The sequence below is a fragment of the Hipposideros armiger genome, unplaced genomic scaffold (assembly GCF_001890085.2).
Source record: "Hipposideros armiger isolate ML-2016 unplaced genomic scaffold, ASM189008v1 scaffold_266, whole genome shotgun sequence".
Classification (NCBI taxonomy): Eukaryota; Metazoa; Chordata; class Mammalia; order Chiroptera; family Hipposideridae; genus Hipposideros; species Hipposideros armiger.
Window position 1 is genome coordinate 302,569 of NW_017731616.1, and position 16,782 is coordinate 319,350.

At 33.1% G+C, this 16,782-nt stretch overlaps 1 protein-coding gene across 1 annotated transcript in view; it reads left to right on the forward strand.

Annotated features, from left to right (window-relative positions):
• UBR3 (ubiquitin protein ligase E3 component n-recognin 3) overlaps positions 1-16,782 on the forward strand; it is a 207,722-nt gene that overhangs the window by 112,707 nt on the left and 78,233 nt on the right. Inside the window, exons 11-18 of the mRNA XM_019656794.1 lie at positions 851-916; positions 1,002-1,091; positions 2,181-2,309; positions 2,934-2,986; positions 3,082-3,215; positions 3,582-3,667; positions 5,009-5,150; positions 7,689-7,785. Coding sequence (XP_019512339.1) covers positions 851-916; positions 1,002-1,091; positions 2,181-2,309; positions 2,934-2,986; positions 3,082-3,215; positions 3,582-3,667; positions 5,009-5,150; positions 7,689-7,785 — 797 coding nt within the window. The remainder of the gene's footprint in view (positions 1-850; positions 917-1,001; positions 1,092-2,180; positions 2,310-2,933; positions 2,987-3,081; positions 3,216-3,581; positions 3,668-5,008; positions 5,151-7,688; positions 7,786-16,782) is intronic.

Here is a 16,782-nt window from a genome sequence, read left to right on the forward strand (position 1 = left end):
TCCCTCACAAAGTGATAACCCCTCTCCCCCAATCTACTACCCCTCTGACATCGTATATAGCTATTACAATTCCATTGACTCTATTCTCTATGCTGTATTCCACATCTTATGACATATATATATATATGACATATATGTATAAAATTATAGTTGACATTCAATGTACTAAGCTTTCTCATGGAGGTCGTGTGTTCAGCATTGATATGGGGAGCATCTCACCTCCTTGTCAAGGCACCTCGGCAAGCCCTTCACCTACACTTAGTTTAGGACTGTGGTAAGAGCCTGTTACCACTGTAAATATAACAATAGAGTACAAGCTAGCTCGTCAGTTCACTGCTTGTTACCTTTAGGAAGTTACTTAAGTTTTCTAAGCTTGAATTTCCCTATTTATAAAAATGGGAATATTAATAGTTCCGTCCCCATAGGGTTCTTGTGAGGCTTAAATGAGGTAATGTGAATAAAGTGCCTAGCATAGGTACATAATAAGTGCTCAGTGATTGTTTGCTCAATTATTGTCTTATTATTATCATTATGGTTGGTATGCATGCATTTGCAGATTCCCAAATGCCCTACTGTAAAGGGAAATCTTTCTCACCCTTGTTCTGTTCTAGATGTTTCAGAGGATTCCAAGTTGTATGCAATTTTTGCCTTCAAGGAACTTCATTTAGGTGTCTAAAAATGGAATTATTTTATCTACAGTGATTTTAAAGCTGAATCTTCTAAAATTTTAAGTTTTGATGAAAAAATATAGGGCTAAATCAAGGTGAAAGTATGGTTTTAGCATTTTAAAACCTTCTTGGAACTTCTGTAAAACATTCTTTGACTTGTGGATTTTGTTTGTTTATTCCAGCCAGCACCTAACCAAGTCACTTTTCATTTGCCACTACATCGTTACTATGCTATGTTTTTGAGTAAGGTAAGACTGTCATTAAATCATTCTTTAAAAAAAAAAATTAGAAAATAAGTATTAAATTAGTTATTTTTTTAATTATAATTTTTAGGCTGTGAAATGTCAAGAACTAGATTTGGATTCTGTTTTACCGGATCAGGAAATGTTAATGAAACTAATGATTCACCCACTCCAAATTCAAGTATGTATTCAGGTTTTTAAAGTGTTTTGAATTGAATATTTGATTCTTCCTTTAATTTATTTTTATACCTTTATCATTGTTTGAAAAAAATTTTTTAACTTAGTTTGATGTTATTGCCATTATTATTTAGTTATAAATAATTTAAATTTAGTTATAATTTTTCCAGGAATTCTTTTCATTATATTTATTTATAGGGGAGTTTTACAGCATTGTTTTGGGAGTCAGGAGACCTAATAGAGTTTAGCCTTGGTGCCACCACTGTTTCATTATCCACATTGTTCTGGGTGTAATTCACCTACTTGAACTAAGAAGTTTCCCTATCTGTAAAGTGAGAGGAAAGAAAAGAGAGAAGAATTAGCCTTCGTAAGCCCTGTGGTTTCTTTAAGCTCTAACACTGTAATTTTGTGGGCCAACCTTTTATGTACATTAGAGGAATTTGCACTTCAATTCGTTTTTCTGGCAATTTTAGATTTGTTAATCATTATTCAAACTTTAACTATGGGGGTTAGGAACAAGTAGGAGATGAAGTTATGACTGTGCTTAGCTTTTATTGATACAGAGCATGAATACATGAATAATTAAATATTAACATAGTAAAACTTATTCTGATCTGACCCTCTCTGACCTTTCTTATTTGGAAAGTGACTAGTTTGGATTGAAGGTTGAGTTGGGGTGAATTAAAGATATAGGTTGTATTCATTGACTTTGAAAACTTAGCTTTGTTTTATGCTTATTCCTGTGTTTCTTTAAGCTTTATGTATGCCTTTTTTTGAGGAGGAGAATTAAATGTAAGTGTCACTGATTCCTCATGAAAGATTTCAGTGAAAATTGCTATAACTCTATCCAGGAGTCATCATGGAAAACTAACTCACATATAAACTCCAAAAGAAGGGACTATATAAAGCACTTAAAAATCTTAAAGTATATATTTGATTTGAGTATCTTAAACTAACAATGGACAGAATGTCAGGCTCATACTGTAATTAAACTATAAAATATTTTGAAATGATTGTTCAATATAGCATGATATTATGAAGATTGAATTCAGGTGACTTCTTTGTCCAGTTTATGTAATTTTTATTTTACTAGGCAAGTCTTGCTGAAATCCACAGCAATATGTGGGTAAGAAATGGTCTGCAGATCAAAGGACAAGCCATGACCTATGTTCAGTCTCATTTCTGTAATTCCATGATTGATCCTGACATTTACCTCTTACAGGTAAGCCAGCTTGATAATGCAGATGCACTTTTAGAAGTGTCTCATTTGTACCCCCAGGATTTTAATTTGTAAAGGTGGCTAAGCGATAACACAGAGAGATCATTGCTATTGAAAGAAGAATTTATTACACTTCCCAATAGAAGGGGGTATGCCACATCACGCAGGACCACAGAGGAAGCATTAGATTTTGGTCATGAGGCAGAAGCAAGAAGGGGGGAATTACTAGAGCAGAACCTTTATTGGGGTTTCCACAGGAAAGACAAGGGTAAACACTTCAGAATTGGCTAGTTTGAATAATTCTGGTTGGCTTTGGGGCATAGGGTCTGTCCCCAGCTATCTGATACCTGATCCTGGATTGATTTAGGGTAGTGGGAATACTGGCTTGGTATGTGAGTGTTAGATAAAGGGGTAATTGACTTGCATATAAGAGGCTTTTTCCCAGATAAATTGTTTACTATCTTTAGGAATTAGCCCTGAGAGGGGTAGTCTCTCCTGGGTCTGTAAGGCTTTCCAAGGTGTCAAAACATCATAAGATTCAGAAAATTAAAAAAAATGATTAATATAAGAAGTAAAACTGAATTGAGAAATAAAGTTTGTGGGTTTTTTTTTTTTTGTCTTTTAAAGGTTTGTGCTTCTAGACTTGACCCAGATTATTTTATTTCTTCTGTCTTTGAAAGGTAAGCATAATTTTTTAAAGACAAGTATTAGGAAGTATTTGGAATTTAAGTTAATTTTGTTTATAACTTAAATCTGTCTCCAATATTTCTTACAGATTTAAGGTAGTGGATTTGTTGACAATGGCTTCGCAACATCAAAACATAGTACTTGATGCAGAGCATGAGAGATCGATGTTAGAAGGCGCTCTTACATTTCTTGTGATTCTTTTGAGTCTGCGTTTACATTTAGGTAAAAAGCACTCATACTAATAACGCTTGCTTGGGTATTACCTATTCTCCTCCTTTTCCTCCCCTCGCCCAGTGTTAGTAAGTGGCTTATGGAAAAAAGGAAATGATGTGGATATATTTAAACAGTATTTCAAACTCTTGATATGTTGTATAATTGATACTTCTTTTAGAATATCCTTTAAAATACCCTTGACTTAAGGGAATTGCAAACTTCAGGGTAGTAAACTGCAGTTATATTTGAGGCATTGCATTCTTTAATTCTTGAAAGCATCTCAGTTTTGGTAAAACAGCTTAAAATGTGAGGTAAGTTGTTTCTTTATAATTTATATGTATTAATATTTATTAATTCTGTTTTTAATTATTTTAGGCATGTCTGATGATGAGATTCTTAGGGCAGAGATGGTAGCCCAGCTGTGTATGAATGACAGAACACATAGTTCATTGCTGGACCTCATATCCTTTTAAAAGTTTAATTTTCTGTTAGTTTCAGGATCTAAATAATAAGTAATTTTTACAAATTAAAGACATACCACTCTTTTGATTAAAATTTTTTTTTGAAGTTGAAAAATAGTATGGAAAAGAATTCCAATTGTCTGTTCAACTATGTGTTCAGGGCTAGTGGCATATGTTTTGGCCTCTGATTGTCTGCTGTCAGGAAGCTCTTGTTAGACCTCAATTAGACCTCAGAACCGAAGGCTTTGGGCGCCCAGGATCTGACCTTCTAGGCCCACGTCAGTGAAAGGAAGCTCGACATTTTGTAAAAGGCTGCTAGGTCTACTTCATATAGGTTGTCTGGAATTCATAGTTAAAATTTAGTGGTATACCTTATAATTATCATTACCCGAATTTTAAACATTCTGATGATTTTTTCTTAGAATCCAGTAAAAAACCAAGAGGTTTTTAAGTGCAAGGACTATTGTCTACAAACTTTGAACACTTACAGTTCTTTGTATAGGACTGAGCATGTAGTGGACACTTTATTATTGTTAATAAAATGTTAGATAAAGACAATCATGTTACTTTGTGATAATAATTTATTTTGCAAATTTTTGGCTAAGTTTAGTTTGTATATTGTGAATATTTTGGAATAATTTCCTGAAATTTTGTAAAATAGCTTCTATTGTAATGCCTGTTTGAATCTTGGATTTTCATAAGCAGCATCAATTTGATATTATTCCATGATTTCTTAAAAAAATTGTATACTATGTATAGTGCTGTAACACAGCAAAAGCATTCTCTGTAACTCTGAATTTTAAAGAATTACATATTTTAATGTGAAGCTAATAGGAAAGAATCTGTGGTTTTCTGGTTTCTTCATTTAAAAAAATTTGCTTAGCATCTTTTTCTTTTTCTTTGAAGATGACATTTTGTGTTTTTGGAAAAACAATCTTTGCTCATAAAAATATTGGTTAATTTTTAGCATACTCTCTGATTTTCTAAGGGAAAATTCATTATTTGCAAAATGATGACAATAGGAATTAATTTTTTTTAAATTTATTTTTTCGCTTATTGAAATTCGATTAATTTGTTTTGGGGAAAATATACTTGGGAGCTACTTCAATATATAATTTATAAGTAGGCTTCTAGATTAAAAGTATTAAAAAATTTGCAATTAATAAAAAGTTATTATTGAACTGTTGTACTATGTAGCCCTCTTGTGGCTGACTTTATGTATTACAACCAATCACACTGCCTTTTTTAGCAAAAGTAGTTAGAAACTAGATAGAGTACCTTGGTAAGATTATAAATCTGGCTTTTAGTCTTTAATTATATTTTTCTTGACACATACATCATATTCCAGAAAATCCAAATCCCAAAAGTGGCATTATTCCAGGCAGTTATAGCTTTGAATCAGTTTTATCAGCTGTAGCTGATTTTAAGGCTCCTGTGTTTGAACCTGGAGGTTCTATGCAACAAGGCATGTATACTCCTAAAGGTACGTTTATATACATAGACATTCATTCAAATATCAGTATTCGAAGGTGAGTTTGTATACTGAAAGAAAATGTTTTGTCTTTGATTTATTCTTAGCTTTGGTTTTTTTGCTTTCCAACTTTCTTATAGATTATGTTTGTCTTTTATGGTATACAGCAATATTCTATTTATTTGTAAATCTATGGTTTTATGTTACAATAAGCCTTCTTAGATGACTCTAGATTATAAAAGGAACTTTATATATGAACTCTAATTCATTTTTATATGTGAATGAACTATAAATGAAGCACAAATTATACTTAAAAACATTTTGAATACATTTGCTCTCTCAGTTTGATTTGAAATTATTCTCACTACCCAAATTTTAATTTGAAACAGTTAATATTAAAATCTACATAGAATCCTGAAACATTTTCTTACATTTTGAACCTATGTAAATATATAAAGCCTTTTCCTTAAGCGGTTGGTTTTCTAAGGTTTATCCCCCTTAGATGATATGTTTGACAAGAGACAGAACTAGGTAAATTCTTGATTCATAGTCTTTTTTTCTTAACTCTTAAATTTTCACTAATCTAGGTTAAAATTTTAAAGGAAGTAACAGGTACATGCTCCTTGACCTCCTCAACACTCACTTGTCTAAATAGAAAACCGATGCCCACTTTGAAGTTGTAAATAACATGTACTGTGTTTGGTAAAACACAGAAAAATAAGCCTTATCATGTGGGATTTTTCAGGGAGTTCACAAAAGTAGCAAGACGAGTCCAGACAGTCTCCTGTTGGAATGTATTCCATTAAAGGAAAAGCACACTATTTCTTTTTTGTAGAGAGCACTTTGTATCTAAAATTTAGATGAGCTTCCAAGTTGAGTGGTGTTCGTGTGTGGTGCAGTGCTTATAGAAATGTGATGTGAGGATTACCTGTGTCAGACTCACTCGTGGTCCTTATTAAAAACTCAGGTTCCTGTGCCTCAGCCCCAGTCTGCTCTCTTTAGGATCTCTGGGGATGGATTCTGGAAGTATGCTTTTTTAACAAGCCCTGTAAGTTGATTGTCATGCACAATAAAGTTTGAGACACTGAGATGGGGCACTAAGACATTTGAAGATTAGAGTTAAGAAATTGAGTGTCATATTTAAATACAGTACTGCATTGTATTAGCTAGTTGTGTGATGTAGAGAAAATCAGTTTTTTATCTTTGGATTTGAGTTATTTTTGAAATGAGAGTTGGAATAGATGAGTGGTATTTAAGCTTTTCAAAAGTGATTGAAATAAACCTTTTTAATTTTGAGGAACTAAGCCATAAGTGAATCTGCCACACAAAACTGATAAAAGCAGCCCTCCTCTAGTTGAAGTGTGTATAGGGAGTGGACATAGCTTCTCATCTGTTTGGCCATCTCCTTGCTCCTAACGTGGGCCCTGTTAAACCTCCGTGAAAATCCAGCTCCACTGGAAACTGTTTGAAGCCTGTTGGACTAGCACTAAAGTTTTCTTCCATTGCTATGGTTTTATAATTCTGATAAAAGCATTGGCATTTTAATTGTACAAATTAATAGATTTAAAAGTGAAGGACAGTAAAGGATAATAGAAATAATTACAAAAGCCTTTCTTTGTCTTTGTGATAGGCCTATCTTAAGGATCTTAGGTCATACTTATGATAATTTAAGGTGAATAGCATGTTACATGAACATAGAGACAATTGTTAATAGTTTCTTATGCGAGAAAGTTGAAATTATAGTACAGTAGATGCATGGGGAGAACCTTAAGCTTCTCACCATGTTTTCAAATGTTAAGAATTCTGCTAGAGAGAATGAGAGGGGGGAAGGAACTTAATCTAGGAAAGAGGCAGCAGTTTCTAAAATTATTGTTCTCAGGTCACGTTGTAGATTTTTACCACATCTAAATACCATCTCTATTGTTATATACTTAGTATGTCTTAAATGGATTCATTTTTTTAAACTTTGCCTCATCCTAAGCATGATTTATTAGTGAGATAACGGGCTTTATTTGCAATGTACAATTTTCTAACACATGTTAATATAATTATTAAAATAATTTGTACAGTTAATACTTAAAATTATCTTGTATACCACCAATTGTACATACAACCACACACAAGATAGTGGTACCTAGTTATGGAGAAGGTAAGGAGGAGATCAACGATCAATTTCAAAATGTCAATATCATAACAACTTTCAAAAGTGTTAATGCATTGTGTTTCTTACTTTCTAGTTGGCACTTTACAAAAACAAACAAACAAACAAACAAAACACTAATGAACTAAACTTTTATTGTGAGGCATTGTATTCTAAAACTTTTTGCTTACTAGTTCTTTCTGAACCTAAGAGAACATTCATAATGATGAAGTTATGATTTTTAACTTAGAAAAGTATTCACCACATCAGGCTTATTAAGGCAAATATACAATCAAATTAAACTATCCCATATATTAAATTTAAAATACACTTAAATGTAATTAGTCGCTAGAGATTGACTTTATTCTTAAGAAGTCAGTGTTTTGTTTCTACTTTCTTTTGAATAATAGCTGAAGTCTGGGATCAGGAGTTTGACCCCGTCATGGTCATTCTTCGCACAGTTTACCGTAGAGACGTGCAGTCTGCAATGGACAGATATACAGCATTGTAAGTCTGTTATATTGATTAGTATAATAATGGATATTTTGTATTTATATAGAAAAATTTCAATTATAACAAATGTGATATACTCATTAAAGTATACTCTCAATCTTTAGAGGAGAAAATAATATTTTAAGATTTCAGAGAATCAGGCTAAGATTTATAATCTCCAGATGTCGATCCAAAATCTGATGTTAATCTGATGAAAATAAATTTTATAAAATATTACAAATAAACCTAAATAATAAAAAAAAAAACTTACTTAGTTGCTGTTTGACCAGTGGAATTCAAAGCTTAGTTTTGTGTTGTTCTACTTTTAAACCAGTAGAGGAAGCACAAGTTAAGAGAATGAAATTGTCTGACATCAGAGCTGATGGGTATCTACAAAGAGTTTGATAATATTACTGTGTTCTTGATAACTGAGAAAATAGCCAAAGCAAAATGAATTTTACTTGTAAATATTTAACAAAGTAGTTTAAAATGTTGATGATTGCAGAAAATAAATGTTTTGAAGGATATCTTTTTAATGAAGAATTCAATTTTGTATGTTGTTGTAGACTATTTTTTAAAACATTATTTCCACATAGTTTTAGATCTTAGTAGCTAACATTATGTTGCTAAACATCATAGGTTATCATCTTTTATTTGTGCTTTTCTATGGCTTAAGTTAAACATTTAAAAAACAGGTTTAAAATGATACAAATGTCTTTAATCTTGAGAAAATATTTTGTCCCGGTAAATGTAGATATTAGATATAATTGAAGCCTCTTCTGCCAAGACTTTGCACTAATAGGTATATGTTGAATTTAAGATCTATCACACATTATCTAAAGAAAGTTTGTAGTGCTTAATTCTGAATTTTAGCATACTCCCTCCCCTCCCCCGCCCCCCAAACAAAAACAAAAAACAAAACCTAGTTCAGCGTCAGCATCTTTCTCTAAATCCTTTGGGGAGATAGTCTGCTTTCTTGTCATTTCTTTCTGTTTATCACATGGTTTTGTAACTATTTGTTTACTTGTAGGCCTTTAGTTCCTTGAGGGAAGATACGTTTGTCTATATATCTCTTTTACATTTTCAGTACCTCTCTCACGGCTGGCTGGCACGTAGTAGGTGTTTAGAGTATATTTGTTGAATAAATACATGTGAGAGGGTAACATTGAAAAATGAAAAGATGGGTGGGAGGAAGCATTTGCAAGGAGAACCTAATGTGGCCTTCATAAACTGTGCTGTCCTAAGTGGCTCTGCCTTTTTTCAGGGGAGAGTGGTGACGGCTGGTCATTTGAGTATAGAAATTAAATGTATAGTAAATTTTATTCTATTCCACTTTGTAATAAATAGAAATTTGAGCTGGGACTGGGCTGAAACTTTCAAAGCTTTGAAAGTCATTAAATACTTAATCCAGTCAGTTTAAAGGGAAAATTTTATTTAATGATACACATTTATTGAATGCTTGTTATATGCTAGGCATTCTATAAAGCAAACAGAATTGTATCTTGTATTTTTCACACAGCAGACTTTTAATTGAGCTCTGAGCAGTTCATTTCCGTTGTTTAGACCTGTGGTTTTCAACCAGAGGTGATTTTTGTCCTCCAGGGACGTTTGCCATTGTCTGAACACTGGAAGGGTTGTTACTGACATTGGTAGAGAGTAGATCTGTATCCTACAACAAAGAATTATCTGGTCCCAAATGTCATTAGTGTCAGGTTGAGAAACCTGGTTTAGACCTATACTGACACACAGGTAACCTTTTTTGTTTGCAGGTTATCTTGTATTTTTAAGTCTATTTTGTGTTATTAGTTATTTATAACTATCATACTTTGACTTACTAACTACTTCACATAGTCAGAGAAAACCATAACCTCAGAGCTATTTTTATTAATTTTCCTTTTTCGCTCTCCATTTTTTTCCTAATTTTCTCATTCCCTTCATTTGGCTTTTGAGTTCCTCTACAATATCTTTATAGTTTCTTAGAAATATTTCTGAAGTGCTAGGATATTTCTTGGCAGTTTGAAAATCTTTGTTTTAAAAGAAATGTGTATTTAATAAAACAATAACAGATGACAAATAAATATATTCTCTAGCCTCACACTGAAACCTTTTAATCATTTTCTTATAAATTAATCTTTAAAATTTATGTGTAAACTATTATATTCATCTAATACATTTTGTATACTTAAATATCATACCCAGGGATAAATGTGTTTGTTTCTATGTAAAACTGAATGTTTTTTGAAATTTATTTTAATGTGAAATACAACATCTGCTTCTTTTATGTGATATCTTTTATTTGCTGTATATTTGACTGTATAATTGACTGTTTCAGTTCTTATTAGAGCACAACTGGGAAATAACCCTAAACTGTAGGATTTGCTATTACTTGGCTACTGGTTATTTTCATTTTCTTCTAGTTTTAAGGGACAAAAAGTAATGAAACTGACTTTACTGAGGGCGATTTCTCTTTTATTTGCAAGAAGGAATAGAAAGGCTTTTGAAGAATAATAGTGAAAAAATGATTGTATAAATTAAAACCTGTTATGTCCTCAGAATTTAGCTTGGTGCTAGGTACTTTGTAGGTAATCAGTAATTGCTAAGTGAATGAAAAATAAATTTCTTTAAATTTTTGTGCTGAGAGTTTTAGTGAAAATAAGCCATTTGCTTTATGTGATATTAGATGTTTCAAATCTTAGGATCTTATTTCTGGGAAAGACCTTCAGATCTATCTAGGTTCTATGAAAGTCTCTCAGGGACCGTCACTGGAGGAGTGGGTTGGGCAACACCAAGAGGAGGCCTGAGAAGTGGAGGGGGTTCATCCTGCACCCTTCCCCCCTTCCCAGTACCCCTTAATGGGCAGGTCAGCTTTTAAAAGAAAAACAAAAACAAGACAACAACAACAACAACAAAACAAACAAGAGTTGGAAAACCATCCATCCATTGAGTTTAGTGTTATATTTTACCTAAGAGGACATTGTAGCCTAGAAAAGTTCAGTGTGAAATATGATTGTTAATGGCAGTGTTGGAACTAGTGTCTAGGCCATTTCCAAAAGACAAATGTAATTTTTATACAGTGGCTGTTTTAATTTCAGCCAGAAGTAAATTTTTTTAAATTATAATTTCTGATATTTTTGTTGCTTCCCATCTCCCATCTTGAAGGTTAATGGCTGCTGGCCCATGTTTGAAAGTATGATGTATGAGTTTACATATATCATATTTGTTTCAAACTGGTCAGTAATTAGGTGTTGGCTTGAGTCACTTAAAATTTTTTTTGCTGTCAGGTAGCTAGCTTTTCATTTGCATTATTCCATTAATGCTTTTGAAAAGAGCAGTCAAAATGATGTATTACCTGCTGCCTTGTACAAATATATAACCTTTATTCTGGAACTCTCTATTAATGTTGGGGCTGCACATTTAGGGGCTACTGCTTGAAGCAAACAAAGAAAATAAAACTAAAAATTGCTTTTCTATGCTGAAAGAAATAGAATAGTTGAAATATTTTATCATAAACTATTGGGATTGTTTTGAAAATTATGCTTCTATGTAGCTACTATAGTGCTATATAGAAACCTTTTTTAATGTAAAAAATTTTATGACATCCTCTTCTTGAGTCATAGATGCAACTCATTTCTCTGGTATGTTAATGATAGTTTTTTATTTTTTATTTTTAAGATTTTTCTTCCCTCACCTCCATAATACCTGCTTTCTCTAAGTTGAGTTTTTTGTTGTCTGGTCTCTAACTTCCATGTGAGAGGCATTCTTTGGATGTCTCATAATCTGGCTGCTTGTGATGAAGAGCCCTCAGTGTCTTGGAGCTTGTGGAGTCGGAGCTTTAATGTAGGGTGATCTGGGTAGGCAGGTATGTTCAGGCTGAACAAAGCATAGTTCTGCCCTCTTGTTTCAGCTCTTAAACAAGGATTCTTCTCAGAGTGTATTCAATGCCATGTTTTTGCATTTTTGTCCTTTTGGCGGTGATTTTGCTGTTCAAAATGGCCCTCAACTGTAGTGCTGGAAGTGCTGTCTAGTGTTCTTAATGGCAAGAAGGCTTTGGTGTGCCACACACAGAAACTTCGTTGTTAGGTACAGTTCATTCAGGCATAAGTTACAGTGCTGTTGGTAACGGATCAGTAATATATGGGGTTGTCGGAAAAGTCGTGATGCATGTTTGCAACAGAAGGCACTAGTTCATTTTTGGAAGTACTGCAGTCATTCGCACCTATGTTATTGCTATGTCATTTGACAGCTGACAGTTCTAGCTTCATTTAAAAAAAATTGAGCGATTTGGTTGAGTTTTGGAGATTTTACAAGTTGAAGATGGAAGACCAAACTGTGCATTTTTGCCATATTTTACTGTTTTACTTCCATAAAGGGAAGAACACATGTCAAGCTTGTGAAAAGTTGCATAAAGTTTACAGTGACCATGCTCTAGAAGAACATCAGTGCCAATGATGGTTCATGAAAATTCCGTGCTGATGATTTTGATCTCAACGACGCTCCTCAGTCAAGGAGGCCCACCAAGGTTGATGACGACAAAATAAAGGCATTGATTGAATCAAACCCACGTTACATAACACAAGAGATTGCAGAAACATTGAACATCTATCATTCAAGCATTCACGACCACCTGAAGAAGCTGGGATACGTAAGCAAGCTCGATATTTGGGTTCCGCATGAACTCAAAGAAGTTTGTTTGATGGCGCGTATAAACATCTGCAATATGCTCATTAAACGTGAGGAAAACGAAAACGATCCTTTTTTGAAGCGACTGATAACTGGTGATGAGAAGTGGATTGTTTACAACAATGTGGTGCTCAAACGGTCTTGGTCCCGATGTGATGATTCGCCTCAAACGACATTGAAAACAGAGAGACATTCATCAGAGGAAGTTTATGCTCTCAGTGTGGTGGGATTTTAAAGGTGTCGTGTTTTTCGAACTTCTACCAAGGAACCAAACAATCAATTCAAGTGTGTACTGTCGGCATTTGGACAGTTTGAACGAATCCATCATCCAGAAACGTCCAGAGCTTGTTAATTGTAAAGCAGTTGTGTTCCATCATGACAACGCGAGACCACACACAAGTTTGATCACCCGTCAAAAATTATTGGAGCTTGGATGGGGTGTGTTGCCACACCCACCATACTCGCCTGACCTTGCACCGTCAGACTTCCACTTGTCTTGCTCTCTTCAAAACTCCTTGCATGATATAATGTTCAATTCAGATGAGGCTGTAAATCAGCACCTTGTTCAGTTTTTTTGCAGATAAAAACAGGTCCTTGTATGAACATGGAATTAAGACGCTCGCTGAAAAATGGCAAAAGGTTATCAAACAAAACGGGCAATATATCATTGATTGATCTTTGTTCTTTATGTAAATAAGTGACCTTTGAAAAACATAGACAAAATACGTCATGACTTTTCCGACAACTCAATAGTATATCCAGGAAAAGGCAGAGGAAATTCACTGACCTGTACATGAAGCTATTCCAAAAAGTGCCCAAGTGATGTGTATAATATATAGCTATAGCAAAGCTAAAAAGCTAAGTTTGTGGACCATGAGACAATAAGTGATAAAAAAGCACAGTGGGCATTGTTGTGAGGCTGAAAGCCAAAGAAATTTACTGTCATGTTTACCCAGGGTTAGGAAAGTGTTAGACCCTTCTTGGCTGGTGCTGGCTGACTTGTACATTTCCAAAGGTAATATGGTGTGGAAAATGTTAAACTTGCAGGCAAGATAAGTTCTGCAGATCAGCAGATGGCAGAAGAATTAAAAAAAAAATACTTGCTAAGAGTTATTCAGGAAAAAGTTTGTGTGGAAGAGCAGATTTTCAATTCAGTGCTGATGGGGCTGGCTTGTTTTACAGAGACATTGGCAAATGAACCTGCATAATGCAAATGGCATTTCAATTGACAAAAATGTGACTTCCAGACTTGCAGGAACCTAACCCTGTATTTCCCTTTGGTACAATAATTTAGTGTTTGTGGTGATTTTATAGAACATAGCTGCTGTGAATAAAGATAACTGTGTTAGGTGTCTGTATGTATATAGGTCTCTCTCTCTCTTCTGTTCATTCTGTAAACTGATACCACGCTGTGTTAAATGCTGTAAGTCTTCCTTTCGCCTCCTCCACTTCATCTTCTTCCTTTTCCTACTCCTCTCTTCTATTTATAATAGTTATTTATTCTTGGCCCTTTGCCTTTATAATGATCATATCAAATTAAATGATAAAACATGTTGGATTTTGATTGAAATTGTACTGAATTCATGGATTAATTTGGTAGAAATGCCTTTTTAATACAATAGTAATGCGTTTTCCTATCCATGAACATGACATATATCAATTTACTTAGGTTATCTTAATTTATTTCAGTAAAATTTTATTATTTTTTCCATAAAGGGTTTGGACATCTTTTGTCAGATTTATTCAAAGTTATCTTATAATTTTTATAGATATTATATGTGGTATATTTCTTGAAATTACAGTTTCTCTTTGTTTTAGTGAATAGGAATGCAGTTGATTTTTGTTGTTCATCTTATGTTCAGCTTATTCTTGTTAGTTCCAATAATTTGTAGATTTCTTAAGATTTTCTGTGAGGACATTTAAATTATCTGGGAATAATGATGATTTTGTTTCTCTTCTTTGTGTACACACACACAAACACAAACATTCTTGTCTGTCTTTGCTGGCTAGTGTCTCTAGAATAGTACTGAATAATAGCAGTGATGAAAAGCATCTTGGCTTGTTCCTAATGCTTTTCATGGGTCACTATTAGATAAAATGTTTGCTTTAGTAGTTTTGTTGTTACCCTTAATCAGGTAAGTAAGTTCTTTTCTATTGCATGTTTAACCAGGAATTTTTATTGTGAGTTTATAATTTTATCAAGTGCTTTTCCTGCACCTGTGTAGGTGATGGTATACAATCCAAACATTCATTGTGTTATTGGGAAAAAGCCAATCTTGTCATGATGCACTCCATCTTTAAAAAATAAAGTATTGCTTGATATGGTTTACTTTTTTTAAAGAATTTTTGTCCACTGTACTTATAAGAGCAATAGTCTTATAATTTTTAAAAAAACGTTCTGTTGGTGTATTGGTAACAAGGTTATATTAACATCATAGAATTAGCTGAATTACCTGTGTATTTTCACCCTTTTACTAGTCTCCACAATTTGGAGATTATCTGTTTCTTGAATGTATTTTTTCTGACAGCTTTATTTAGATATAATTCACATATAACTCACCCGTTTAAAGTGTACAATTCAATCAGTGGTTTTTAGTGTATTTACAGAGTTGTGCCACTATCACCATAAGAAATTTTGGAACATATTCATCATTATAAAAAGAAACCCTCTGTGTATTCATTGACAGCCACTACCCATTTCCCCCAATCCCCCAGTCCTAGGTAACCACTAATCTACATTCTGTTTCTATAGATTTGCCTTTTGGGGACATTTCATATAAATGTAATCAAATGTGGTCTTTTGTAACTGGCTTCTTTCACTTAGCATGTCTTCAAGGCATGTATCAGTACTTCATTTCTTTTTATTGACAAATAATATTCCATTGTAAGGATACCCCTCTTTTATGTATCTATTTTATCAATTAATGGTTATTTGGGTTCTTTTCACTTTGTGGGACTGTTATGAATAATACACCATGAATGTGCTTCTATAAACTTTTGTGTGGCCATATGTTTTCATTGCTGTTGAGTATATATGCCTATGAGTGGAATTGCTGGGTCATGTGGTAACTGTGTGTTTAATTGTTTGAGGAACTACCAGATCTTTTACTAAAGAAGCTTTAGCATTGTACATTACTGCAAGCAGTATGTGAGCGTTCCAATGTCTTTACATCCTTACTAGCACTTGTTATGTCTTTTTGATTATAGTTGTCCTTGTGGGTATGAAGTGGAATCTCATTGTAGTTTTGATTTGCCTTTTCCTGATGGTTAATGATGTTGAGCATTTTTTTCATGTGCTTATTGGCTTTTTATATATCTTCTTTGAAGGACTCTCCAGATCCTTTGTCTGTTTTTAAAAATTGTGTTGCCTTTTTATTATTGAATTTTAAGAGTTCTTTATATATTATGAATATTAGACTCATCAGATATATAATTTGCAAATATTTTCTACATTCTGTGGGTTGTGGGTTATTTTTTTACTTTTTTAAAAGTGTCCTTTGAACAGAAAAGTTTTTAATTTTGATGTAGTCCAGTTTATCTGTTTTTTTCTTTTGGTGCTTGTGCTTTTGGTGTCATCTGTTGCCTAACAAAGGTCACAAAGACTTATGCCTGTGCTTTCCTCTAAAGGTTTTATAGTTTTAGTTCTTATGTTAAAGTGTTTGATACATTTTGAGTTAAGTTTTACATATGGTGTGAGGTAGTGGTCCAATTTTATTGTTATTCATGTGGATGTTTCTTGAAGTTTTTATACAGCTTGCCTATTCAACCACCTGGGATTCATTTTTTATTTTTTGGTGGGTAATTTAAAATTACTGATTGACTTTCTTTAAAGGTTATAGTCCTGCTTAGGATTTTTATTTCTTTTTGAGAGGGATTGTCAAGTTATATTTCTTTAAGAACTCTTCTATTTTGTCTTAAGTATATAACCAATAATTTAAAAATTCTATCTGCCTTTTTAATTCATATTATTTATTTGTATTTGCAGTTTCTTATTCTTGATTAGTCTTATCAGAAGACTGCCAGTTTTACTATTTTTTTAAGAACAAACTTTTGATTTTGTTGTTTCTTTTTTTCCACTGTTTTCTATTTCATTCTTTTTTCCTTTATTATTTTTTATTATCTTCTTTCAACTTAGTTTGAGTTTTCCCTCTTTTCTTGGGTGCTTAGTTTTTGATTATTTTTTTTTTAAATATGCAGTTAAGGCTATGAATTCCCTTCCAAGTACTGCTTTTGCTGTATTCCACAACTTTCTATATAGTTTAGATTCTAAATATTTAAAATTTTGTATTATGTTTATAGTGACCTATGAATTTCTAAGAACATAGTGTTTTA